This window comes from Diorhabda carinulata, chromosome 2 (genome assembly GCF_026250575.1).
Source record: "Diorhabda carinulata isolate Delta chromosome 2, icDioCari1.1, whole genome shotgun sequence".
Taxonomy (NCBI): domain Eukaryota; kingdom Metazoa; phylum Arthropoda; class Insecta; order Coleoptera; family Chrysomelidae; genus Diorhabda; species Diorhabda carinulata.
This window is the reverse complement of record NC_079461.1, coordinates 1,873,839-1,899,972: the sequence shown is the minus strand read 5'-3', so window position 1 is coordinate 1,899,972 and position 26,134 is coordinate 1,873,839. Positions and strand designations below refer to the sequence as shown.

The following is a 26,134-nucleotide window of genomic DNA, read 5'->3' as shown; positions in this document are numbered from 1 at the left end:
TAGTACTTGTTTTTATTATTACGTAATTTATTTATTGGATGATAAATAGTGAAAACAATTTTCTTTGTATAAAGTAAACACTTGAGACAATATTTATAGTTAAGGAACAAAATTAGTAGTTTTAACATTTGTTATTTATTTTATTTATCATTCCATTTCTGTTAGAAGACACTAGTGTACTAAACACCCTGTAATGAGCCTACACAACGATATTTGTTTCGATTTTTATTTTCAAATATTAAATTTTATATCGATTTTGATAATGAAAAACTGTTTATTGTTATTGCTACATTTTCTAATAAATATTTATGGGAAATTATTTATTGTCTTATTTATTACTAGCTATTTTATTACCGAAATAAAATTTTCTATTCAACTTATACTTCAACAACTAATTCTAATAAATCATATGGAAAACGGTATCACGATGTCGAAGTATTTTTATATTTTCATTTTGACTTTGAGTATTTGCCTCTTTAGCTTCGTTGTCTCGACTGCACAGACCGAAAATCAAAATAGCGATACTGGTAAGTATTAACAAAATCAAAGTATAGGATTCGTTTTCTCATTAGAATAAATCTAACCACGGTAAAGTTATTAATGTAGTATCTAAATTCGGATTTAAAGAGGGTTCCTTCACAATTAAAACTCGCAGTATATAGAAATTAAAGCAAATCATAAAACGAATAGTTACAGTTGAACAACGTTGCCAGACTGTGAAAGTAGTATCGAGATAAAAGAAATAAGAAACGATTAAGTTCTTATTTTATCATAAAAAGCTACTGTAGTGTATTTATAAAAAATTATTGTGCAGATTCTCAGTTTAATTGAACAGTTTTCTAGTAATAATTCATGTAAAATTTAGGGAAGTATTTAAAAAAAGATTTGATAACGTTTTACAAATATATATAAATTTGGCAACTCTATAATCTGATGATAAATAGTTTTAATTTTCGGACTCTTTTGAGTTCAAAGTAACTAATAAAAATTGAGGCTTCGATCTATTTCGTTATTTTTCAACTTTCAATGAAAATGCTTTCTCATACATGATTTCTACTGTACATTCATAGAAAAAAGTTAAAAATGACTAATAAGTCTTGTAGTAAATTCTGATTGATTCTAACCTTAGTTTTAGCAGTCTTATAAATATCATCGAAAATTTCAAAGGACTAGAATACATTTTACCTACCGCTATGTTGTAAAACTATAATATTTACAAAAATCTAGTTTGATAAAACTTTTGACGTTTCTCAATCCCATCAGATTCTTCTTTTATAACCAATTCCATTTCATCGAATAGTTTTCACATAGAACATTCTTTTATAAATGAATGATCATATAGGTAGAGGACAAATTACAGAAAAAAGAAGAATAACTTAGATGAGCAATATACATAGAATTAATATAAAAGATAGAGGGGTTCGAATAAGGAAAACAACGGCATATCTCCTTTTACTCTGATTAGATCGCAATGACGTCGAAGTTACAAGTGGTGGTAATGACAAGATTTTAATAACGAGTAAAAAGATTATTGTATCTCTGTTCAATTTCACTTAAACAGCGCTCTCTTTCTATCTTTAATATTAACTATTATATCGTTATTAAGGAATAAATACGAGGTCTGCTCAAAATTAAATCACTTTTATAGTTATAAACTTGAGTTTTGTCAGTACCCAGTGGCTAATTTAATCTTCACTTTCCTTATTAGTTGTTTATCGTAACTACTGTACATATATTTGTTTTTTTTTATAGCAAATCCTGACGATGCTTCCTCAGAACACATAAGGGTGAAAATAAGGAAAGACGTAGAGGAAATGATCGATAAAATACCAAAATTGAGATCGGCGGATTTATTAACGGAAGATAATGTTTTTGTAAATTTAAAACCGTATTTGAGCAAATTGGACAATCAGCAAATGGAACAATTCAAATCGAAAGTACAAGAAGTTATGAGAAAAGTAGAAAAAATAATGACATAACCTCGTAAAAAGTTTATGATAAAATGAAATATTCAGGTGTAAAAGGTATAAAATAAAAATCCGTACAACAAGAATCGTTTTATTTAACTACCAAAAACTATAAATAGAAAAAAAAAATCGATTTATTTACAAAGCCTTCACTTTTAATTGTTTCATTTTGGGTCCTCTCTTTTTTGCTTGTCTCTTCTCTTCCTTGATCTCCCAACGTCTTTGTCGTTCTGGATCATCTTCCGCCATTATCTTCTCCTTTTCCAAACGTCTCTTTTCTTCTTTTCTGGCAGCAGCAGCTTCTGCCCTAGCTTGATGTGTCGACTTCAAAAAGGCTTCTTCAACTTTCTGGCGATTCTTATCCGCTTTAGTTTTTGCTAAAGCAATAAAAAATACGAATAGTACACCACCTCAAAACTATATACCGATATTATATTCATCGAGATAAAGACATTTCTCGGTTTTGGCAAGTTTTGGATCGATTTAGTAGATAATATTAAAAAATATAACGATTTTACTGAATCAAGGAATAATCAGAATAATGAACTCACCTTCTTTAGTAAGTCTAATACGTTTAACTTTATCTATACAATAAAATACCATATTCATAAGTGGAGTTAACTTTGAACAAGCCTCTTCGAGAGACATTCCTTTAACTGGGATATTGAAGTTGAACATAAGCACCTAAAATAACAAATAAATGGAAAATTTACTAGGATTCCACATCTAAATCATTAACAAATCGATATTTCTAGAAATTAGTGAAAAATTATATTTAAAATCACATACTGATGGAATATAAATAATATTTTTTGATCTTGCCATGTATGAAGACCAGACTTGATTTTAAGTCAACCTCAACAGATTCGCAAGTGTGCCCTTGGGATTTTTGGGCAGTCATGGCAAATTCAGATCTAATGGGAAATTGGCGACACTGCATGGTGCATCCCTTGATGAATTAAAGGTTATCATTGGTATACATACTTCTTTGCCGGATTGTTCACCAGTAATAATTTGCTTCTGAATACAAAAACTTGTTACCATGGGTCTTACTTAAACCATTTTTGTTGCAATTTTGATACGTGTGGTGGCAAATCTGAAATGTTGACACTATAAAGAAATTCTGTAGTAAATTCAACTGATCCTTCAGGTTGATCTTTCTTTGAGTCATGGCTATAGTAAATTTTGTATGCTCCTGGAAGTTTGGCAACTATATTATCATAAATTGTTATCAAGATGCGCGAGTATGGTTTTGTCTTTTATCCCCTCATAATTTCCATTGGGTAAGCAGTTACCCAATATATATATATATATATATATATATATATATATATATATATATATATATATATATATATATATAGGTTTATACGCAGACCATTTAGGTCCATAGCATTATAATTTCTCTCCAGCTCTAGATGTTTTCTCTCTCTAAGGCCTACTTCTCTCCATCGTTTTTTTTTGTGTACCTCTTGCCCTCTGGTATCTTCCATGCAAGAGTCTGTCTTTGTCCATTGTCCATCTATCCATTGTAACCTTCTGTAGCAGTTACCAAATACTTCATCAATAAGATTGATACTTGAAATGATATTTTGTGGCCATTCAATTTTTTTCATACAATGAAAAATGTATTTCCCGGCATCCTTTTAGTATGTGCCAACCATCTCACGCTTTGAACATAAATGAATCTTGTTATTGATGGGTATTTATATGGAAAGTTATTAATTGGAAATACAGGTACTTAATAGATTTGCCAAATATTCACTTGCTTAAAACCTCAACAATAAACCAGATAAAATATCAAAAATATTTTTATATTTGAGAACTTTTGTTTCCAATTTTGTTGTTACTACATCTGATAGGGTTAGAGATAATTTTTGTTCTACCTTTCATAGTTTTTTGCTGTTTTTTACAAATAATTAATTAAAAACACAATATTTTACTATTTTGCAAACTTTTCTATACAAAAAATTGATTTAAGATGTTTCACTTACTTTTTCAGTCTCAGGTAATTTTAAAGCTCCACTATCTTCAGTCTGTTTAACTCCAGAGTATTGATCGGAAAAATGAATAAAATCGATATACTCAGGATATTTATTGATTACAGTTGAAACTTTACTATCCAAAATAGCAGACGTAGCTTCTCCAATTTCACTCATTACATTAAAAGATGATGAAACATTGAATTTATCACCAGGTTTACGTTCCGGACAATATACACTTAAATCTGCCATGTCTTTAACGAGTTGTTGGGCCGTTTTTTTAGCGGCGAGACAAAATATAAAAGTGTCCATGTCTTCTTTGTTCATGCGGACGGTGATGTGGATTTGGTCCATAGTAGGACGCATCATACCGGATAGTATAGCTAGTAAATCTTGTCTCTGGAAAATAAAGGATTAGAATAACATATTTTAATGGAAAAATTATCAATTTACCTTTATTAGTTTGAGTTCCACAAGCATACCTTCGCAACATGTTCTTCCACTGCACCAAAGGGTAAATACATTTTCACTTTCTTTAATTAAATTAACATTTTCGTTCCTATCTAAAGAACCATCATCTCCAACTAAAGAAAAATTATCTTCCAATAGTTGTCTGTGAGTATTAAACCAAGTATTAGCAATTTTGCCGTTTTTACTTTTCCCAGTGACGAAATTTATAAAGTACACCACTAATCCTGACAACATCAATATTTCTAAATAATAACTATCCCAGTTTTGGCGGAAGTTCACAGGTACTTTGGCTATTGTTATTTTCGGTTCACTCTCTACTTGTTCTTCTTTTATTTCAAAACCTTCAAATTCTTCCACATCTTGGAAGTGTTCAAATTCCGAATCGTCATCTTCATCATTCACTATTATATCTATTTCATCTTCAATCAGTATTTTTTCTACAAAATAAAAACACCTTGGGTCTAATCTACCCAATGATAACCTTGATCATATTTATTCACTGCTTAACCTTACAAATCTAGTTCAAGTTTTATTGTGATGTAAATTTAATTAAAATAAATTTGAGCAAACCTGATGACTTTGGTGCTGTATTAAAATTTTCTTCAGGTACATTTTGTTCGTCTTCAACATCAAAATCTTCAAATTCAGCAAAATCATTGTCTAACGAATCAAGTTCATCACTATCTTGATGAGTTAAACCACACTGAATAATTTGAATTAAAAATATTGATAGAATTAAGTAACGTATCAACATATTTCTCTCTAAAAATTTTGTCCCAAATTCTAATTTTATAAATCTAGTTGCTCTACAATCACGTAACCTATTTTATTATATATTCTTCTTTTTGGTTACGAACCACAAACCAACTATGTCATAGACGTTTCATATATAAATCAATGTCAAATCAATCCAAGTAGGTGCCAACATAAAAAATATAGTTGAAAAATAACTAATTTAAAAAAATTTATTTTTACTGTGTATTAGTGAATTATTATATGATTCTTAATAATTATAAGTTCATGCTACTCATATTTTTTTTATGATTTTAACAATTAGTTTTCAGATTGCAGAGTTCAACAAAACTAAATGTTTCAAGTGTAATATTTTAAACATCTACTTCCATAACTTAACTGCTATTTAAAAATATACACTTACCTTTGTTTCTATTTTTTATGATATAAAAGAAATTAGTAGTTAATATTTTCACATTTGGATAGCGCTGATTTAGACAGAAGAAATAAAATTGTCGTATGATATCGTGTAAATTTATTCTGTGTAATTTCACAGTAATAGTTATGCAACCAAATATACTTCTAGCGAATAATTTTTTTAATTAGAACGTTTACTTCAACTTTTTAGTTCTAAGAGTTCTTTTGTATGAATGTTAGTTTAAACTGATTTTCATAGAAAAAAAGATCCAAAATCAAGACAAATCATCACGTAAAATACATACATACAAGTCTTAAATTATATTATTTGTAACATGTGTCATGTGGCTAATTCTGGAGTACAGTTTACAGTAAAAAAATTCCGCAATTGTTTCTTCAAAGTTTTCTCTCCTGCAATTTTTTATTAATTCAACGTAAGGTTTCGTCGAACAATAATCGTACAACCTTCAAAAATATGTATAGCTATCACCCACTCCGAAAACATGTCCACGCACCAAATTTCACACTACACAAAATTGCCACCATGTAAATTCAAAACAGTGGCGTGCGTATCTACATATCCGGAAGGCATTGCTTTTTGGAGTTTATGCACAGCTGATATTTCTTGTAATTACGTCTTAGTGTTCGCAATTTTTATTGAATTTGAGTTAGTAATATAAGTAAATGTAATTAAATTAACTTAAATTACAGAATATTTAACATACGGAATTGTTAGGTACAAAAGCCTATCAAACTTAATTAAAACTTTTTAATGACTTATGCCACGACGTTATTTTTGATAGTTTAGTGCAGTTTTCTTTAGGATTTATAAAAACAGAAATGACTGATATACAATTAAGACGAAAATCTCCAAAAACGAATTTCGAATATTATTAATCTTATTTATATGAATATATATTCATAATTTTACGTTTTTTTAATGGATTAACGACCAATTATAAATGAGAATAATCGTATTTATTTACTTTAAATCATCATAATTAATTTATTCATATTCTTACTAGTCACAAGTATATTTGGTTGCATAATTATTAGTGTGAAACGTTACAGATTACATTTAATGACGTACTGCACGGAAATATTATTATTTACATTGAGTTCTTAAAAAAATTGTCAAATTTTAATAAGAGTAGTGAGAATTTCGTATATGAAATGAATCCCGATTGAAATCGCGTTCAAGTGCGTCTCTGGCGACTGCGAAAAATCAGGTCATGTATGGGTAAAGCGTGCAGGGAATGGTAAAAGAACGCGTGCGCGGGTTCGCTGCATCCAGACTCCGGAGTCTGGATAGTCGTTTTTTCAAAGTTGATCGTGTAACACGAGTTCTCACTTAAATCGACTAAATTGGTGCTAAATACTTTTATATTTTATTTAAACAAATTTTGAAATTACTGAATATTTATAAACAAAAATTGAGACTAAATATAAAACTTAAGAAACGTTTACACCGAATTTAAATAAATTTTTTCGAGATAAAAAATACAACTTAAAAGTAGTAAATCAATAAGATATATTCAAAAACAAAAAAAGAAAAATAAATATACAAAAACGTCATTTTTTTTGGTTTTTGAGATGTTATAAAAATTTGCTGCTATGGACATGTAAGTTTATGAGTTAATTTAGACAGAAATCCTAGGTGCCTATTTAGTAAAGCTAGCTTAGATTATTTGATGAAATATTTATATATTGCACTGACTCAAATATATATTTAACGAAGGTATAAATATTTTGTGGGGCCAACGACAGTGACATACAATATTTTTATGGATAAATAGTAACATTTATATATTCATTTGTTATTATATATATATAGAATATACTCACAATCAGATATATACCAGCATTTTAAAGGTAAGTTCATCATATGATTTTTTGAAACTATTTTTCTTATACTTTGTAGTAAGTAAACAAAATTTTTGCTTAGATACTATCTTTCAACATAGGTGATTCTTTTATTTCTTCCGGAAGCTTTTAAAATATTTTTTAATCATCAAATTTGCATAATATTTCCTCAATCCATTTTCTAATCATTTATTTCATACAAAGTACCTACTCCTCAATGACAAATGCCACGTATTAATACTATGTTAGGTTTATGATGATATGGTTAGTAGTTTTACTACTTCGGCAATATTATTAAAATAATAAAACGAAATATTTCAATAATATTAGCATGGTTAGAACTTTTTTTGTTTATAAATTACTGCTTAAATTGGCTGCCACTGTATTTTCACAGCTTTTTATATTCTACATTATTTTTTAATACGTTTCTATATTTTTAAAAGGAAAAGGTCAATAACCTCTTAAATAATAAACATTTACGATAATTAATCACACTTAAACTCAAACTAGGTACATTAATATATAAAAAAAACTTCTTTTATCATCAAACATTTTATTGTATAACATTCATCCTTACCTTTAAAAAAGCTCTTACGTAAGATCCTTACCAAGACGACAATGAGCCTCTATGTGTGCATTGAAGTATGAAAACCGTTCAAATACCTTTAATCTTGAAAAAGGAGATGTTTTTTGTTCGCTTTCCAGATGTTTTCACCCATTTTCCTGTCTATTATACGTTCTGCTTGGAGAATTAACCTCAGTCGAGCTTCAGTAATTTTTAATGTCAATCAAATTTTATCACAAAATATAGAGATAATATAATGAAAACCTTTAATTAATTTAAAACCACTCAACTAAACTATTCAAATTTATTCACATCAGTTATTCAAAATTTCTTTCACTAATATTCTGTTATAATAAACATTTATTCGAATATATTTATGACGGAACTGTACTTATGTATTTTCTCAACAATTGACTTCCCGCCAACAGACTTAGAAACATCTACTAAATTCTACCATAAACCGCGATGGTTTTTTGCTATCCAGTGGCGTAGTTAGATTCTTAATGATATAAAATTGGATTACGTGACTCATACATATAATACCTACGCCATTGTTTCATTCGAAATGAAATTCACTTCATAATTTCATTCCGCTGTATTCCCTAGGTGTGTATAAAATAGCATATTATTCCGGACATGGATAATATTTTAAAAAGCACATCGGAATCCGTCGACTCCCGTTTTTCAATTATTCATTTAATGAGGGGAGTTGGTGATTGTTGTATGGCGTAAAAAGGAAACGCCATTTTACAATCAACAATAGCGTGTTATTTTCCGTGATAAGTTTTATGCATATAAGATATCACAATTGGATGTTTCCTACCTAGTTTTCGAATCAAAAAGTGTGTTTATACAGGCAAATAAGTATAGAAATAGTCAAAAATTGTATGTTTATCGTCGAATCAAATGTAGTTTGATGGTTGTCCTCCATACATTAAGGTTATCTATGATGGTTGTCAATATTCACTTATCGCTATTCAAATAAAAGTTATAGTATAATTTTTCAATTATTTTTTCTTTCTTAATCTTTACTTTTAAAATCAATTTATTTTTCTATTTTCATTTTAATCTGTATAAAACTATTTTAAAAATAATGATTTCAATTCCAAGTTCATAACTACTAGCGCCATCTTTGACGTACTCGAGCAAATTGAACATAATTATCAATAGGTTTCTGTATTAGGTACGACTTATTTTGAACTCTTTATTTTTAACGTATAATCAAATATAGACTCTTGTATCAAATATTTTTATTATCGATCTACATTTGAGATAATAGAATGAACAAGGTATAAATTAAAGTAAATGAAGGTACTACCTTATAATTTTCAATTTAAAATTTGGCTCCATCTATGTGATAATAGCATTAATATACGTAATTCTATACAGATTTCTACTTTTTTAATTTCGCTCTTACTTTAGAAACCTGATCTAACCTAAATAAGAATTTTCACCACTTCTTTTTGTGCATGTTTTCTGTCTATATAACACTCTTCTTCTTCTAACTTCACGTGGCAATTATTCGCATTTTCGTTTTTTATTTTTTTCAGATTTACAGGGCAAGGCAAAAGACTGCGAGCAAATGTTATTGAAATGGATATTCATCCACCAGGTGAGTATGTATACCGGTTTTTAACCTATTCGGAAATGTCATTTTTCAAGTGACAACGAACGGGCTTCTTCTTTTCATTCTTTCATTAGCCTTGTACGATTCGAAAGTTGGCCAACATGTTTACTAACTCCTATTTTGGATTAGTGAGAGTAATAAGGATTCTCCCAACATTATTTTGATTTATTAATAATAAGTATTTGTTTGATCATTAAAGAATGAATGATAATAAAGATGTAGGTAAATAAAATCGTTTCATAGAATTCTATAGTACACAGAGTTCACTTTAATTTGTTTTTTTGTTCCTCAGTTTTTATTTGTAAGCTAAGCTTTTCTTAAACTAACACATTATATCTTTGGTTAATAATATTTTTGTAAAAATTAATCACATTTACCAGCGATGGTACCAAATACACAAATAATTTTGTTACAAACGTGTGTTATTGAATTCTATAACACACAGAATCCCATTTCAATTTTTTCTTTTGTAATAAATGATTTCAAAATAGGGAGGAAAATATCAAATTTTCTACTATATCTTAATTTTAAGAAACCTTGTGTAATATTTCGAGTCAAAAGGCGTTGTTGTTTGATTAAAAATATCACAACTGTCAGATTTTATATCATACCTTTCTGCAAGAGTTTACGTCATCACTTTTTTCGAGAAAATTGTATGTCACTCTTAGAATGCAAAGAAACACGAAAGAAATATATTAATTTTATAAAGAAGCTTTTATTTATTTACCATATATCACGTTTCCACTCGAAAAAAAAATGTATGTAGGTGTATCTCTTTTGAAAAGTTAATTTGTCTGTGTGATCGCGTTGTTGTCGGTTTGTACTGAAAGTCTATAAATACACAACAAAAACCGATAGCAGAAATATTGTTTGAGATAAGTTCCCGGAAAATGATTTATTACGACGTATAAATTACGTAATGCTTTACGGGTCATTAAGTCACTTTTTACCTACAACGTATCAATTTATTTAGCGACAAAGATAAAAATAGGAGTTTATAAATATATTTAAAGGTATATATTGAAGAAAGAACTGTTAGCATTCAGGAGTTTTTGTAGGTTAGTTTCTTCTTTGATCACATCGGTGTAGAAAACGACTTAGTTTTTGCTTTCAATTTATCTTTATGCGTTATAGTAAATACAAGGGTTAGTAAAAAAGTTAATTATTAAATTTTATTTATTAAAATCACGTGATGAGTTATTAGAATTTTAGATGATTCTAATATATACAAGGAGTTCCGTAAACAAAAAAAAATGAGTACAAGGGTCGGTAAAAAAGTTCTCTACAATGAGTACAAGGGTCAGTAAAAAAGTTACATAATTTTTTTTTCATAAAAGACTAAGCTTAATACGAAATATTTTCCTATTAATAATACAAGGTTTACTGAAAAAGTTCAATGAATTCGACGATATTTTCTAAAAAATGACGCTTAGTGAAAGTCGATATATTTTTGGAAAAAATAAGAAGTATACTATTATCATGAACAACGAGGGTCAGCGAAGAAGTTCTATAATTTTTTTACTTAAATACGAGGTTTAATAAAGAAGTTCGATTTTTTCCAATAACCAATACGAGCTTTATTAAAAAAATTCATCATTTCCTTTTATAATGAATACGAGGTCTAATATTTTTCTCTTATAAAATATACGAGGCTTAGTAGAAAAAGTCGATATTTTTTATCAAATATACGAGGTAGAGTAAAAAAATTGATAATTCTTCTTCTAATGAATACGAGGGTGAGTAAAAACGATATGGGAAATCGCCTCTATCAAATGTGCTCAATTTTATTGCGATTTTCATCTCATATTTAATGTTTTTTGTATGTTCAGGATTACCGGAAAGCAATCGAGTGGTTTTCAATCATTTGGACGTATCTACGCAGGTAATAGAGGCTCTAATTTCTGAAAATGCTATATTTAATCGAATTTTTTGTTTTGTTTTTGAACATTGAACAGGCTAACATCCAACACTCCAACGCTCTGACTTACGAATCGGATGACGAAATGTTGAACCGTACAAATAGATGTTCTACTCCCCATTACAACAGAGCAGATATTAAAGAACAATATTGTATCACGGAACGAGGACTAGGAGCCTTGGAAACGAAACAAAGCTTATTCGGTTGTCTATCGGTTCATCAAGGTTCGTGTTCTACAAGTACTTCGCTTCTTACCGCTTGCGTTAGGCAAAAAGTACCGTCAGATGAAAATCTTTACGATCTCTATAAGAGACATCCTTCGGAGTACGCGCCGTATCCGAGAAGAACCAAGTGAGTATTCGCCATCGATTCCATCTTTTCACCGTTCGAAAATGTTTTTGTTTGTCTGTGCGAACAAATGCCGACGAACCCGCCAATCGGCCCAGAACCCATTCTAGGTGTGGCCAAAAGCGTTGTCGCTGCCATCTAAGACGCCACCTTAGGCGTTGGTGCGTGGAGGAGGACGTTTAAACACCCGGGCAAACCCCACAACCTGTCTAACGACATCAAAGGGTTCGAGCCAAAGTTGTGGGGCATATCATGAACTAGCAACTCTTGTACATCATATATTTCGTTTGGATTTATTCCAGGTATCCGTGGGGTCCGGTAGTATCAGATATCTACCGCTACGACGAAGATCTAAAATCTTCTTACTTCCGAAGAAAACCCATAATCGATCCGAGTCGTTATACTTGGATGCCTTCAGACGACGAGTCTATACGAATGGAAAAACCCAAATCTATAATAGAAAACGGCCACGATCGTGTTTCGAATTCATCTTCCGGCACTTTACCGGGGTGAATAATACAAAATGAATTTTCGATAATATTTTTTTTACGCCGGTTTTCGTTTTAGAAAGAAACACGTTAGTTTCGCTAGATCCCACACTTTAGCTTCATTCGACAACGCCATATCAACGCTCAGCTGTTCAACTGGACACTTGAATAAAATAACAAACAGCCAAGAAAGATTATTGGACGTTAGGAAACCCGAATTACAGCCTATCATTACTAAACAACCTGAACAAGAAATTTATTGTGGTAAAATTTATTCGGTATATAAAATTTTCGTTTCACCTTGTATAATATCGGTTTTTTAGATAAAATCAAACGGGTACCAATGAAAACGCAAGCTACGCAAACCGAAGTGGGTCTTGGTAGAAAACCCATACCGCCGCATATCAATTTAAGCCCTAGAACAATGCAGAAGGTAAATTAATCGGTTGATTTAGCGTTTTCGACGTCGCCTAATCCATTTATCTAGCTACGGGGGTGGTTCAAATGTAAGTTTCGTCTGCGACCGTTGCAAGAGACGCGCGCAAACTTGCTTCGTCGGTCTTTCAAAATGAGTTTTTCCCGTTTGTATTCGAACCACCCTCGTACTATGCGGGTAGATACGGTAGTAACTAATTTTTATAGGTTAAGATGGTTTCTCAAGGGGCTCAAACGAACGGTCTTGCGAACAACGGTCGTAAGCTGATAAAATCGTATTCGGAAGCGGGAAGTAAGTTCGGTATATCGCCAATTAACGGCGAAGTTCATCATTTCGAATCAATTCCGGATCACGATCCTTTACAACGCACCCAATCCGACGAACCGCCTAGATCTCCTTTCGTAGTTGAGAAACCGAGTACGTTCGCCGCCCCCGAGCGCACTATACCGACGATCGATAGCGAAACATCGTCTCTAACCAAATCCGATCACGAATCTGAGGATTCTACGGAATGTAAGAAGGAAATCATGATTGATTTCAAGGTTTGTACTTGTGAATATTTTGTTACTAACTAAAAATTATCTAATTTATATTTTTTTTACACTATATCTTATTGCTATTGATAGCGATTCGAATTTTCGTTATTTAAATATCCAAAATATCGTTTGCTTAAGAGATTTTCGTATCGAAAACCAAATTTGATTGCGAGGAACGTAACCGCGATGTTTAAAAGCAAAAAATCCCTTTGAAATCAAACTATACCGTACATCTTTTCAAGTATAATATTTGAATAACTTTTTATCGATTTTTTAAAAATATTTCCCAAAAAAAAATAGATTTTAAGTAACACAATTTTTTTACATAATCAGTTAAGAACGAAAACCATTTTTTTCCGTTTTTAATAAAAGTTTGACATTATAAACTTTTTTTTACGTCAAACGAACACCCTGTAAACAAAAATTAATTTTGATTATAAATTAAATCGACATTGCATATCGAAATAAAATCATGTCCAATTCACCCTAATGATAATAATATAAATAAAAACCGGCAACGTCGTTCGAATATGCGTTCGTTGACGTACATCAAATGCAAGGTTGATAGAGAATAGGTTGCCCGATAACGTGGATGCAACGACGATAGGTCGAAGACGTTACGTCACTTGTTGGAAATGATGCGAAGAAGAAACGGTGTTTACGTTCGATTTGTCATTAACTCTTGCTCTGTATCCGCTGTTTTGATCGATTTTTTTATCCTAAAGTAGTGTTTAGTTAATATAATTAAATTTTGAAATCAACAGATGACGTCACGCGTAAAAGCGGACAAGTTATCGGGCAACCTATCTTTTATCAACCTTGTATAAAATGTATCAATAGATGATTCAAGGTCGCTTCTATTAAGGCGTTTTTTCGCGAATTCTATGTATGTGATTGTTTTTTACGACAACCATCAAAAGACTTTCAAATAAATCCTTAAACCACGGATTGACATCTGATGTAATAGGAGCGTTCTGTTGAATGATAATAAATATATAATTAATTAGGAGTGTTCGTTTGGTATGGATTAAATTGATTGTATTAGGATCTCAAATAAAATCGCGCTGCTTTTGAGGTTATTCTATTAAAATTTTTTTTATTCAGCCACATCTGTCTCCCACTAAAGAGAAATCGTCTAAAAGAACTTTGATGAAAGCTTTATCTGATGGAGAGATTCTTTTGGAACAAAGAAGAGTTAGAATTTCAGACGACTGTGTTGTCCCAGAAAAACCTCTACATTCTTTAAGCCACGAATACGTTTATAATAACGACGAAGAAGATAGAACGTTCAGTCCACATTTTCAAACGACTCCGATTCAAAACGAAGGTAATTTTTGCACTCTGAATATTAACTTCGTTTATTCATAACACGATGTTTTAGACGCTTTCAAACTTCTCGACGACAACCCGTATCCTTCTATGGGTAATAGAATATACGAACAAGAATCTATAGAAGAAGATTTCCACGAAAACTTGATCTACAATAAATCCTATTTAAATAATCACGAGTACAACGGAGAACAACACATCAACATGGAGAACTGGTTGAAAGATGATTCAATAGTTCCTTCTATAAGTTTTTTACCACATGCTAAGCTATCTCCGTTCACTTCAAACGATTCCCTCGCCAACGATACCAGGTAAACGAAACGTATTCCGAATTTCGCAACTTCGTCACGTTTTATTTTCCAGGGATCAATCCGATGGAATTTGGAACGAATCTCAAGCTACTGTACTCCAAGTAGACTCCGGAACGGAAAACGGAACGGTTCTGAGTAGTTCGGAATTTAATTCAGCCACATCGCCGATAGCGTTAACTCCATCTTCGAAAAGAAAACATCTACTGATGCTTCAACACCAACAAAGATCTTCCATGGATACCGAAATCCTCGACGAAGAAACTGTGGACCAAAACGTTGCGTTTTCGAGGAAGGTTTCCGTTGTTAAAAACGCGGAAAATCCCGTTACGTCGCACCAGAGACAATATTTATTTGTGGAAAACGCGGTTAGTACGAGGAAGAAACTTACGCCGGAAACTCCTGCCGGATCTCCACTTCCTGCAATTGTTCCCAATCTTGTACTATCCAGAACTGATTCTTGTAGAACAAATACTGATATATCGGAAAGTACTACTACTGATGACTATATCACTGCCAATTCCGGTACCGATAGTTCAAGGAAAAGTGGTTCAGTCAAGGTATTTACTAAATATTTTCTTTTTAACCTAACCTAACCAAAAATTATCTTGATTTTAGGTCCTTTCGATATATTTCGGTCTTTATTTTGATATTCATGATGTAAAATCTAATTTTCAGTTAGAAAGGACCTAAAATCAAGATAATTTAGCAAGAAATAATAAGTTTCAAATCGGAAAATAGTAATCGAAAATGGGGAAATGAAATTTTAACATTCAAAATCATGGAATGTATCGATTGTTACCGATTTTAAGATAAACACTCTTTTAGTTGTCAGTTGTCACATTTATTGAGGCATTTTCTCGCGAGTTGTAAAAATAAACGATATATACAGTTTTCACTTTTTTTTCACCTATTTTTCTACGAATTTTAAACTTGAACGGCATTGTTAGATGTAAATGTCATTTCTATTCAGGCGTTTTATCGCGAATTTGGAAATTGCACATTTTTAGATGGAAATATCACTTCTATTTAGGCATTTTTTCGCGAATTTTAAATATGAAATTTTAATTTGAAATTTACTTGCGAATTCTGAAAATAATCGACATTTTTGGTTGTCAGTTGTCGGTGTTTTCTAACGAATTCATGTCACCAATTAATAATATAAATGACATTTTCAGTTGTCGTTTCTATTAAGGCGTTTTTTCGCGAATTCTATATGTGTACACGACATTTTAACGTCAGTGTATTCCAGCATTTCCTTGTAAATTTAACTTTCATTCCGTCGTGTCCTGGCGAATACTAAGGTTGAACATTTTTACACGTCAATGTCACTATTATTTAGGCATTTTTTCGCGAATTTTAGATATGACATTGGGTCTCTTTTATTTAGTAATTTTCTGGCGAATTTAGACGTTGAATGACATTTTTAGATGTAAAATTTCACTTCTATTAAAGCGTTTTTTCGCGAATTTTAGATTTGACATTTTAAGTTGTCATTTGTCAATTTTCATTGACATTTTGCATTTGTCGCTTCTCTGTCCACCCTCCATAGCTTCTATTAAGGCATTTTTTCGCGAATTCTATGTATGTATACGACATTTGTCAATTGTCTTTTTTCACCAATACGTGCATCGTGTACTGAAATTTTCATTTCTGGCAAATTTGGTGCGGAAACTTCTAACGTTTTGATTATTTTTCATATAATTACGATGACACGAAACGGATAATTTCAAATGTCGTTTTATTTACGAAGGGAAACGGCTTGTACAATAACCTCCAACCAGCATACGTAACAGACGGTTCGAGCTTGGATAGCGCTCGAGGCGTAGAATTGTTAGGCGACGATATGGTAGTCCCACGCTTTTCACCATCGCCACCGCCTCCCGTTCCATCGACGGGAGACTCCTCCCGTAGTCTCTGCAATACTCCAGTGCCTCACACTCGCACCGGCCGATCGACTCCGTCCGAGGACAGCAGCTCCTCTTGTGGAAGTTACAGTGTGGGATCTACACCGGATTTGTTGGATAGATTTACGGAAACAGTGCCTTCAAGAAATAAAAAAGTCTGCTCCCATAACGCCTCTGACGATGAACAAAGTGTCAGGTATTCGTCGTCCGGGTATTATGAGTCACCCATGGAAGATGAGTAAGTTTTTTTTTATATTCGATTCGAATGATAGAATCACGTTGTTGGTTTCGCTTCCAGTACCACCTGGACGTCTCCGAAAAATAAGGCTCGTCGTTGCAAAGACTTCACTTTAGATTTATCGAACAATCCCAAGTCATATCTAGAAACATACTCCATTTTAAGCAGTAAATCAAACAAAAGAAACATTAAAGCTTCACCTTCGGGGGAAAAATCGAAACGATCGAAATCGAGAATGAAGAGTCCGATGCAAGGTAGCAGAAAGAGCACCCAGCTCAAAAAACAAGCTCATATCGTAGAGAAAGAAAATAAAGCGACCTCAGACGAATCCAGTTGCGATCTTGGCGTCAAACATTTGAGCAATCAGAGTTCCCCGAGACGAGGGAAGAAAATTAAAGAGAATAATAAGAAGAAAGGGTTGCCGAGATCTCCGGTCAATCAAAGAACCAATGCGGATAAGAAAGCCTCCAGTTTACCAGGAAGTTTATCGAGGAAGAAATCCTCGAAGCAATCACAAAGTAACACTTTGATTTCGGAAAATGATAAAAACCCGAAGAAGAGGTGATATTGTTAAATTGTTTTTTTTTTCTATTTTCATTTGGTGGAATAAATTGTATTATTTTTAGTTCGTCTTTAACTCGCCATGGTTCGAAGGTGGTTGAAGATTCTACTAAACTCAAAGCTCTGAGCGCGGAATCATTAAGATCTGTTAGTCCCGGTACGTACAATCCCAATAAAAATAACAATTATTCGTTTTAAAGCAAGCCGGTACTGTTAAATTTGAAAATATCGTGAAATCCAGCAATAATCGACATTTTCACTTGTCAGTTGTCACTTGGATTCAGGCGTTTTCTCACGAATTCTAAAGATGACATTTTCACTTGTCAGTTGTCACTTGGATTCAGGCGTTTTCTCACGAATTCTAAGCATGACATTTTCATTTGTCAGTTGTCACTTGGATTCAGGCGTTTTTCGAGAATTCCACATATAAATGACCTTTTCACATTTCAATTATCATTTTTATTTAGGCGTTTTCTCGCGAATTCTGAAGATAATCGATATTTTCACTCGTCTGTCGGACGTTTTCCCGAGAATTTTATAAATAAACAAAATTTTTAGTTGTCAGTTGACATTTGATTTCAGGCATTTTCTCGCGAATTTTAAAGATAATCGACATCCTCCGTTGTCACTCCTATTCAAGTATTTTTTCGCGGATTTTATAGAAAAAATTGATTTTAGTTGCCAATTGTCACTTTTTAAGGCGTTTTCTCGCGTATTCTAAAGATTATTGATATTTTCGATCGTCTGTGAGACATTTTCCTGAGAATTTTGTATATAAACAATTTTTTAGATGTCAATGACATTTGATTCAAGGCATTTTTTCGCGAAATTTAAAGATAAACGATCTTCTCCGTTATCACTTTTGTTCGGGTGTTTTTTCGCGACTGCTATAGACATTTTTAGTTGTCACTTCTCATTACTATTAGGACTTTTTCTCGAGGAATTTCACAAACGTGAGTTTTTACTTTTATTTAGTCGTTTTCTCGCGAACCGTGATTGTAACTTATGTCCAGGCGTTTTTTCGCGATTTATATAGATGGACGACATTTATTCCATCGTTTTTAGGTAGCGACAGCGTTTTTTACAGTGATCCCAGTAGTCAAACTGTCGATCATCAAGTTCACTGTTTACATTGTGGAAAAGAAGTTGATATAGTGACAACAGACGATCCAGACAAAAGTATATCGAGTTTGGAAAACCCCGAGGAGATCGTACAACCTCCAGCGGGGTTTGAGGATTCCCCCAGAATCAAAACCAGCGGTAGATTATTCAAAAAGTTGGAAAGAAGAATTAGATCAGAGGAAAGAAATTATTTGGAAAACAAGAAGAATCGTTATAAGTCCGATGTTAGGGCAAAGGTGATTTTGGATTTGGTTCACAGATTTTTTCAAGTTTAGTTATAATTTTTTTTAGTCTGAAGAACGAGGTAATAATTTGAAAAACAAATTAAGACCAATGGCAAAATCGACGAATAATAGTCAAGAGCAGTTGAAAGCAGCGGATTCCAGTCCGAGTGTTTTGCCAGGAGCACCCGAAAATGAGGATGATGTAGGTATTTACGACGTGCCTTATAAAGAAGGCTGTTGGATACATATTGACGAAAGAGAAGAAGTTATAGCTAGGACGTCGTGTTCAAGTCCAAGTGGTAAGTTCAAAATTTACAATTTCTTTCTATTTTCATAAAATATCAATATCAATACAAAGTAATTTTATTTGAATATTTTTTCAGTATAAATCTGGCAACAGCGCGCTTCTATAATATGTCAGTTATTTTAAATCAAAGCAAAACTGCTAAGTTCAAATTGATTGTTAATAAAATGAAAAGAATTTCACACTAATATAAAAGAATTATAAAAGTAATTTGTAATAATCTCTTCAGAATAAATTTATTTTATACCAACAGATAAGAAATATTAGACTCCTAATAACTTCAAGCTGTTGCTGAATATTTTGTGAGAAAATCATGGTTTACACAATTTACTTAAAATAAGTTGAACGTATCATAAAAAGATCATAAAAACTGAATTAGTATAAAAGCATTTAGTACAATTTTCGATGCCTATATTAGAATACGAAAATACTTTAAATACGTACAAAAAATAATACAAACTGTGATTTCCAAGTAGAAGTACAGATGCTTGCTAATGAAAATATAGCTGATAAATATATGTTGCCTATATTTACAAATTCTCTTGAATTTTCTCAGAAGTTATTTGTTATAAACAAAATATCACTAGTTCAAATGAAAACAGCAAAACTTAACCTAAAAATGCAAAGATAAATATTACTTACAACTTTGTTTTGTTTCCACATTACACACACACATAGTTGTCTATATTTTTCACACTAAACACCCACGTAATTGTTTATATTTGTCACAAAAATGGTATTGAATAAAAGAATTAAACAAGTTATATCTAAAGTTAACCAAAATGGCCGTTTAACCATGTCTTTGAACCTCAGTGTCTGATATTAACACCATCTCCGCTTTGAACTACAGACTTCTAACAGGAAACTGTAATATGAGTACCACAGAACGTTTATAGAGATGTGAGTGTCTACTTGCACTCCAATCAGTTCGAAAATAACAATTTCCCAAGTTAAATTTTAATGGTTACCATCTCTATAGAATAGAAATTAATTTTATCAATTATTATGAATTCTTGAGCCGCAAATATTGAATTATCGACATATTTTTATACTGTTCAAAATGATATATTGAGAGGAAGTAAATCTAACTCAGATATACTTCTGCAGACAAACCAAGTTCTCGTAGAGATTCGATTTCGAGTACTGAGTCTGAGCAGGAATTTCGCAAGAGGTTCCAAGCGGTTACACATCGAATGGTTCATCGAAAATCTTGTTTAGAAATGTATAAGAGACAAACGAAAAAAACGTTTGGTAAGTTTGAATTTAAGCACGAATAATTTAGATATCGTGACGTGATATTTAAAACGGGTATAGATATTATTTTAGATGAGCTTTTCGAATCTATATTTAATAATTTGAGTCTTCGGCGAGTTAAAAATATTGTTAGAAATCTTAGCGTACCCGGTCGGATTCCGTTTGTATTATTAATGTAACGTCGTTTCTCGTTGCATACCATCGCGCGTGCTATTTTCGGACTATTCTCTTTAGACGCTAATTTGATAATTCGAAATGTTGGGTGAGTAATAATTTTGTTTTTATATATTTGGTTTGATTTTTTTCGAGTTTAAATATTTTTAAATTTGTAGCATTACAGAAATCTTTAACTGATGCTAATCCCGATTTATTTCCCGACGAAATAAAATCTGTTGACTTGAAAATAAAATTAGAAGAAATATTGAAGATAATGTTGTTAGTTTGGTGTAGAAAAAAACAGGCGTTACAGGGTTCGTTCAAAAGTTGAATATTTAAAACTAATCTTCAAAATATGTGTTTTAATACAAAACCTACTAACATTATTTTCTTTTTCGTCCTTTTTGGTAATATTCAAACTACTGATTAACTTTTACACCTTCTATATTCATATGTCAAACATTCATAATTATCTAATTTCTGACCCTGTTACATTCATAGAGTCAATATTAAAGATAGAGAGAGAGTGAAGTATGACAGCTTGTTCAACTGCTGTATTCTGATTGGATCGCCGTGACTTCGAAGTTGAGAGTGGTGGGAAAGTTAAAGGAGAAGAATAGAAAGAAATAATTTTAATTGTTTTTTCTTTCCTATAAAAGACTTAATACTAATTATGATTATGTCGCTGATTTATCTTATTGCGCCTCGGTTTGTGTTAAAATCATTTGGACTAAAAATGGCTATTGAGAATGAAAGTAGAACAGCATGCATACAATATGGCGGCTTGACGAAAACGTTATATTTTGAATCAATATTTGGATTCAATTGGAATAAATTTTTAAAATATAGATTCCTGTAAATAAATTAATAAAATTCATTGTACTTTCATTATAACTTAAGATGCGGTATGTGAAAAGTGTTTTTTGAAATTTTGTTGAAAGCCTGCTCGGTCTCTTAAACACGTGACCAATGACGTCGAGCGATTAATCGATTTAGTTTACAAGGGGTGTTCTAATCGTTCCGTACGTTATTTTTCAAAATAGTCAGTTTGTGAATTTAAACACGTTGACTGCCAAGGCAATTTTCAGAATTTTATTCAATCGCATTAAATTATTAAAAATACTAATTTAAATATAAAGTTATCACTGAAAGGTATAGAAAATGTGGACATGTAGTTGTTGATAGCACATTTTATTGTTGTAATTTCAGATTGTGACAAAAAAGTAGTGGTTCATAGAGAATCCGGTGAATTCGGTTTTCGCATCCACGGCTCGAAGCCCGTGGTAGTTTCAGCAATCGAACCAGGTACACCAGCCGAAACGTGCGGTTTAGAAGTTGGGGATATTGTGCTTTCCGTGAACGGCGTAAGCGTTTTGGACAAAAACCATTCGGAAATTGTCAAAATGGCGCACGCGGGAAGCGATACTTTGAAAATGGAGGTAAACATTTTATACCAATATCTCGACATGTTGTGATATAAAAACTCCACCTCTTCTGGCTGATGATGACATTGTTCGATTGATGAAAGAAGGTGTTCTGATTATTATTTTTAGGTTGCAAGAACATGTTATGCTTTATGTCCTCAAAAAGAAGAAGATAATTCGACGATCTTACATAGTGGTTACCTTTGGAAACTGAGCGGTTACGCTAGTGGCACTTCCACCAACAAATGGATGAGAAGATGGTTCTGTTTGAAACAAAATGGTTGTTTATATTGCTACAAAACGGACGTTGTAAGTACCAGTAGATGTAGGAATATAACAAAATCGAATGCTTTTTCTGGATCAATATATGTTATAGATACCTGTAGTGATTATTCTTTTATTGTTTTCCGTATTAGGATGTACACCCTGTAGATGTGACGATGTTGCACGACCAAGTAATCCAAATAGTAGATGATGAAGAGAATTTTTCCAAGTCGCACGTATTCGTTGTTCAAAAACAAGATGGCGTTCCTTTATATTTAGCAGCGGAGTCTCGTTGTACTCAAGAAAAATGGGTGGAAGAAATGAACAAATTGATGATAGATAATAAACAACTTTTGGATGGTTATTTAGAAAGAACGAAAAGTAATTTGTCGTTACCTCCTGGTGCTATTAAAGATCCGGAATGTTTTGGATATTTAGTTAAATTGGGAACACAATGGAAGAGTTGGAGCAGGAGATATTGTATTTTGAAAGAGGCATGTTTGTATTTTTATCAAGATGCAAACGCCAAAAATGCGTTCGGTGAGAATTTAAACCGTTTAATCGCACTAGAAAATCATTTTTCTTTTTTTTCTCTTTAGGAGTGGCTTATTTACATGGTTATAGAGTACAACTATATTTATCAGGATCAAAAAAACATGCCTTTGAATTAGTACCCTCGGATAGCAGTAAAAAACATTATTATTTCCATACGGACTCGGAAACAGACAAAAAACGGTAAGTTGTACCACCCTCATACATATAAATATTTATAGGGTCGATAAGTTAACCTCAATTTTTTAGGTGGATAGCGGCATTAGAATATTCAATAGATCAATGGATGAAACTTTAATGGCTAAAAATTATATATATATATATTGTGAAATATTTTACTTACGTGAAATAAAAAGACATACAATGACCACACCAAAGAATTTGTATTATAAGAACATTAGCATTTTATTTATAAATAAAATATTTATTTGTATCTTCTTCTTTTTTTCCCGATATGTAGAGAGCGTTCAATTACATAACAGTGAAAAATATAATTTAGTTCTGTGGTAACAGTTCGTTGTTCGAGAACGACATCGATTTCGTTCATTATCAACCATAGAGTTAACATTAAAGATAAAGAAATCGTTATTATACTGTACCAATGGAAGTGTAGGAAGAATATCTTCTTACCACTATATATCTGTTTTTAAACGCTATTAAAATTAAAACTCATTCTCTTTCCCTGGCGTTTTCACAACTTGAAAGTTCGATTCAATCAGAATAGAAATAAGAGTGTTATACCGACGTTCCTTCTCTTTCTTTCAACAGTTCGGGCCAGCTCGCTCTTTCTATATTTAAAATTGTAACTTTATTACAATTAATGTTACAGAGTTTTAAATTCACTGGATTGTTGCACTAAAAATTTAAATACTCTTAAATGAAGATTTTATTTTAATGTCAAATTCTTTATTGAACTATTTACAAGAGACACTTTTATATCCCATTGACACTTGACACTTTTTAGTTTTTCAGCTGACATATCTAACTGGTTATTTATCTCGTTCTTTCTACAGGGTTCTAAGAGTACTGACATTATTTTGCGTGCAGTTAACTTCGCCGATATTCGCTTCAATATTAATTGTCATTTTTCATCGTTCTAGACTGATTATTAATTAATTATCGTATCATGGCACAATTAACTACGAACTGATTTGGAATATTTTGACCCATGAACAAAACTCTGTTCTATGGTATAAAACAATAAGCAATTTGCTGTCAAATAATTCTTAGCTTGAATATTGATATACCTCTTAATAAACACAATTTCGTGAATATAGTACGAACATTTGATTCTCATAATTATAATCATGATAAATAATTGCCAGTTGCTCCAAATAACTAATTATATTATTTATTAGTTAGGATTATATACTTTACCTCTACGTAATTTAATATTCTATGAAAATAACAGCTGCAGTTGGTGAGTAGTACGTAAAATTAAAAATGTTTCTATAGATGTCGCAGTGTTCTGCAAGCTCGAATTTGAAGTATTAACGGAAATTTTGTGTTAAGATTTAAATAATTAATCTGTATTAAAAAAAATAAAAAATTAAGAATATCATGACTTCGTCTATGCAATCAAATAAATCAGCAATAACTTTAAAAGGATCAGCCGCAATAGTTTGTGATTATTTAAGTAAGTGAAAAAATAAAGGTAATTCGAGGTTATGTATCCGTTTTTTGTTGTTGTAGATTATGGTATAAATTCCATATTATACCAACGAGGAATATATCCTCCCGAATCTTTTAAGAACGATGAAAATTATGGATTAACGCTGCTGATGACTACAGATGATAAAATTAAGAATTTCTTACATACAACTTTGGAACAATTAAAAGGTTTGTAAAACGATTTAAATAATTATATTTTTAAGAGAATTACTTATATCTTTTATGATTTCACAATTCTTATTGTTTGTAACTCATATTTTTGTATTTTTTCAGGTTGGTTAGTTGATCGAACTGTAAACAAAGTGGCCCTAGTTATTACTAACGTAAAAACGATGGAAGTGATGGAACGATGGGATTTTACAGTTGAATATGAAGAAGACACGTTAGAAAACCCCGATAAAGTATCCGAAAAACCTCTGAATCAAATAAAAAATGAAATACGGGATGTTCTTAAACAAATAGCATCGTCAGTTTCGTACTTACCCCTTTTAGATTGTTTATGTAGCTTTGATATCCAAATATATACCAAATCGGATGTGGAATTACCTAAAGAATGGGCCGAAGCGGAACCTGCTAATATTAAGAATGCCCAAAGTGTACAAATGAGAGCGTTTTCTACAAATATTCATAGAATGGAAACTCATGTGATTTATACAAATGTGAATTAGTTTAACTGAGTTTTTAAGTGTTTTTATTAATTATATCATGTGACTCTCTTTTTAAGTAGCTAAATTTTAAAAATAATTTTTTCTGTCGCTCATAATCCATAAAACCATGATTAAACATTTTTTTTGAAACGTGTTCTATTTCCATAATAAATTATGGTGTCTTGTGGGGGTTTCATGGTAAGCTCTGGAACCATTTATGAACACCTTTAACTATCATAACATCATAACGTAGCTGATTGCAATTGAACTCAGGTGCAATTTTATTTACATGACTTTCAAAACTAATGACTCTGTGTTAATAGCACATTTTGATATTTTTTTGAGTTGACTATAAATTCATCTTTCAAAACTTGCAATCCTAGTATCTGGATTTTCCTACATTGTTCTAAAAAGCACAGAGGCGTACTCAGTATTTTTAACTCTTACATGTACCTAGATTTTATACATTGTTTCGAAAAGGATCGAGGCGTACTCAGTATTTTGTTCTTTCCTTCAGCTTATTAATCGCTTTAGTACCTCACTGTCTCATTATCGAATCGCACATTCCCGTTTGTCAAATTCACTTCAAATTAGAACTTATAATAGATAACGAGCTCAAAATGGCGTCATGTCATTTATCTATAAATTCGAGATTAAAAATAGAGAGAGTAAAGTATGGGAGCTTGTTTGAGTGAGCAAGAATATCGCTATCTCTCTCTACTTTACTTTGATTGGATTGCCATGTCGTCGAAGTTTCCAGTGTTGGAAATATCAAACAGATGCTCTTTCTCTTTCTTCCAATAGTACAATAATTCTACTGTCT

At 31.7% G+C, this 26,134-nt stretch overlaps 4 protein-coding genes and 1 long non-coding RNA gene across 5 annotated transcripts; 3 read left to right on the top strand and 2 right to left on the bottom strand.

Annotated features, from left to right (window-relative positions):
* The first annotated feature begins 267 nt into the window (after positions 1-267).
* On the top strand, positions 268-2,053 carry LOC130903621 (uncharacterized). Its single transcript, XM_057815837.1, has 2 exons — positions 268-527; positions 1,753-2,053. The coding sequence occupies exons 1-2, from the start codon at positions 410-412 to the stop codon at positions 1,977-1,979; spliced, it is 345 nt and encodes a 114-aa protein (XP_057671820.1). The 5' UTR covers positions 268-409; the 3' UTR covers positions 1,980-2,053.
* Positions 2,043-5,317, bottom strand: LOC130903620 (PAT complex subunit CCDC47). The gene is made up of 5 exons (XM_057815836.1): positions 4,991-5,317; positions 4,403-4,857; positions 3,962-4,348; positions 2,519-2,651; positions 2,043-2,344 (listed from the first exon to the last, which is right to left on the bottom strand). Exons 1-5 carry the CDS (start codon positions 5,172-5,174, stop codon positions 2,106-2,108), a joined length of 1,398 nt encoding a protein of 465 aa, XP_057671819.1. The 5' UTR covers positions 5,175-5,317; the 3' UTR covers positions 2,043-2,105.
* A 1,396-nt stretch (positions 5,318-6,713) lies between these two features.
* On the top strand, positions 6,714-23,426 carry LOC130903619 (uncharacterized). The gene is made up of 22 exons (XM_057815835.1): positions 6,714-7,191; positions 9,548-9,609; positions 11,454-11,506; positions 11,580-11,893; positions 12,193-12,399; positions 12,458-12,642; positions 12,702-12,811; positions 13,021-13,356; positions 14,455-14,677; positions 14,732-14,990; positions 15,043-15,547; positions 16,741-17,132; positions 17,193-17,693; positions 17,759-17,850; positions 18,759-19,051; positions 19,107-19,338; positions 20,451-20,594; positions 21,963-22,192; positions 22,307-22,486; positions 22,594-22,981; positions 23,041-23,176; positions 23,243-23,426. The coding sequence occupies exons 1-22, from the start codon at positions 7,184-7,186 to the stop codon at positions 23,289-23,291; spliced, it is 4,899 nt and encodes a 1,632-aa protein (XP_057671818.1). The 5' UTR covers positions 6,714-7,183; the 3' UTR covers positions 23,292-23,426.
* Positions 18,138-23,450, bottom strand: LOC130903622 (uncharacterized). Its single transcript, XR_009060758.1, has 2 exons — positions 23,337-23,450; positions 18,138-20,316 (listed from the first exon to the last, which is right to left on the bottom strand). It is a non-coding gene; the product is annotated as an uncharacterized LOC130903622 (long non-coding RNA).
* Positions 23,451-24,417: 967 nt separating this feature from the next.
* Positions 24,418-25,461, top strand: LOC130903909 (mitotic spindle assembly checkpoint protein MAD2A). The gene is made up of 3 exons (XM_057816292.1): positions 24,418-24,629; positions 24,686-24,832; positions 24,938-25,461. The coding sequence occupies exons 1-3, from the start codon at positions 24,554-24,556 to the stop codon at positions 25,330-25,332; spliced, it is 618 nt and encodes a 205-aa protein (XP_057672275.1). The 5' UTR covers positions 24,418-24,553; the 3' UTR covers positions 25,333-25,461.
* The last annotated feature ends 673 nt before the right edge of the window (positions 25,462-26,134 follow it).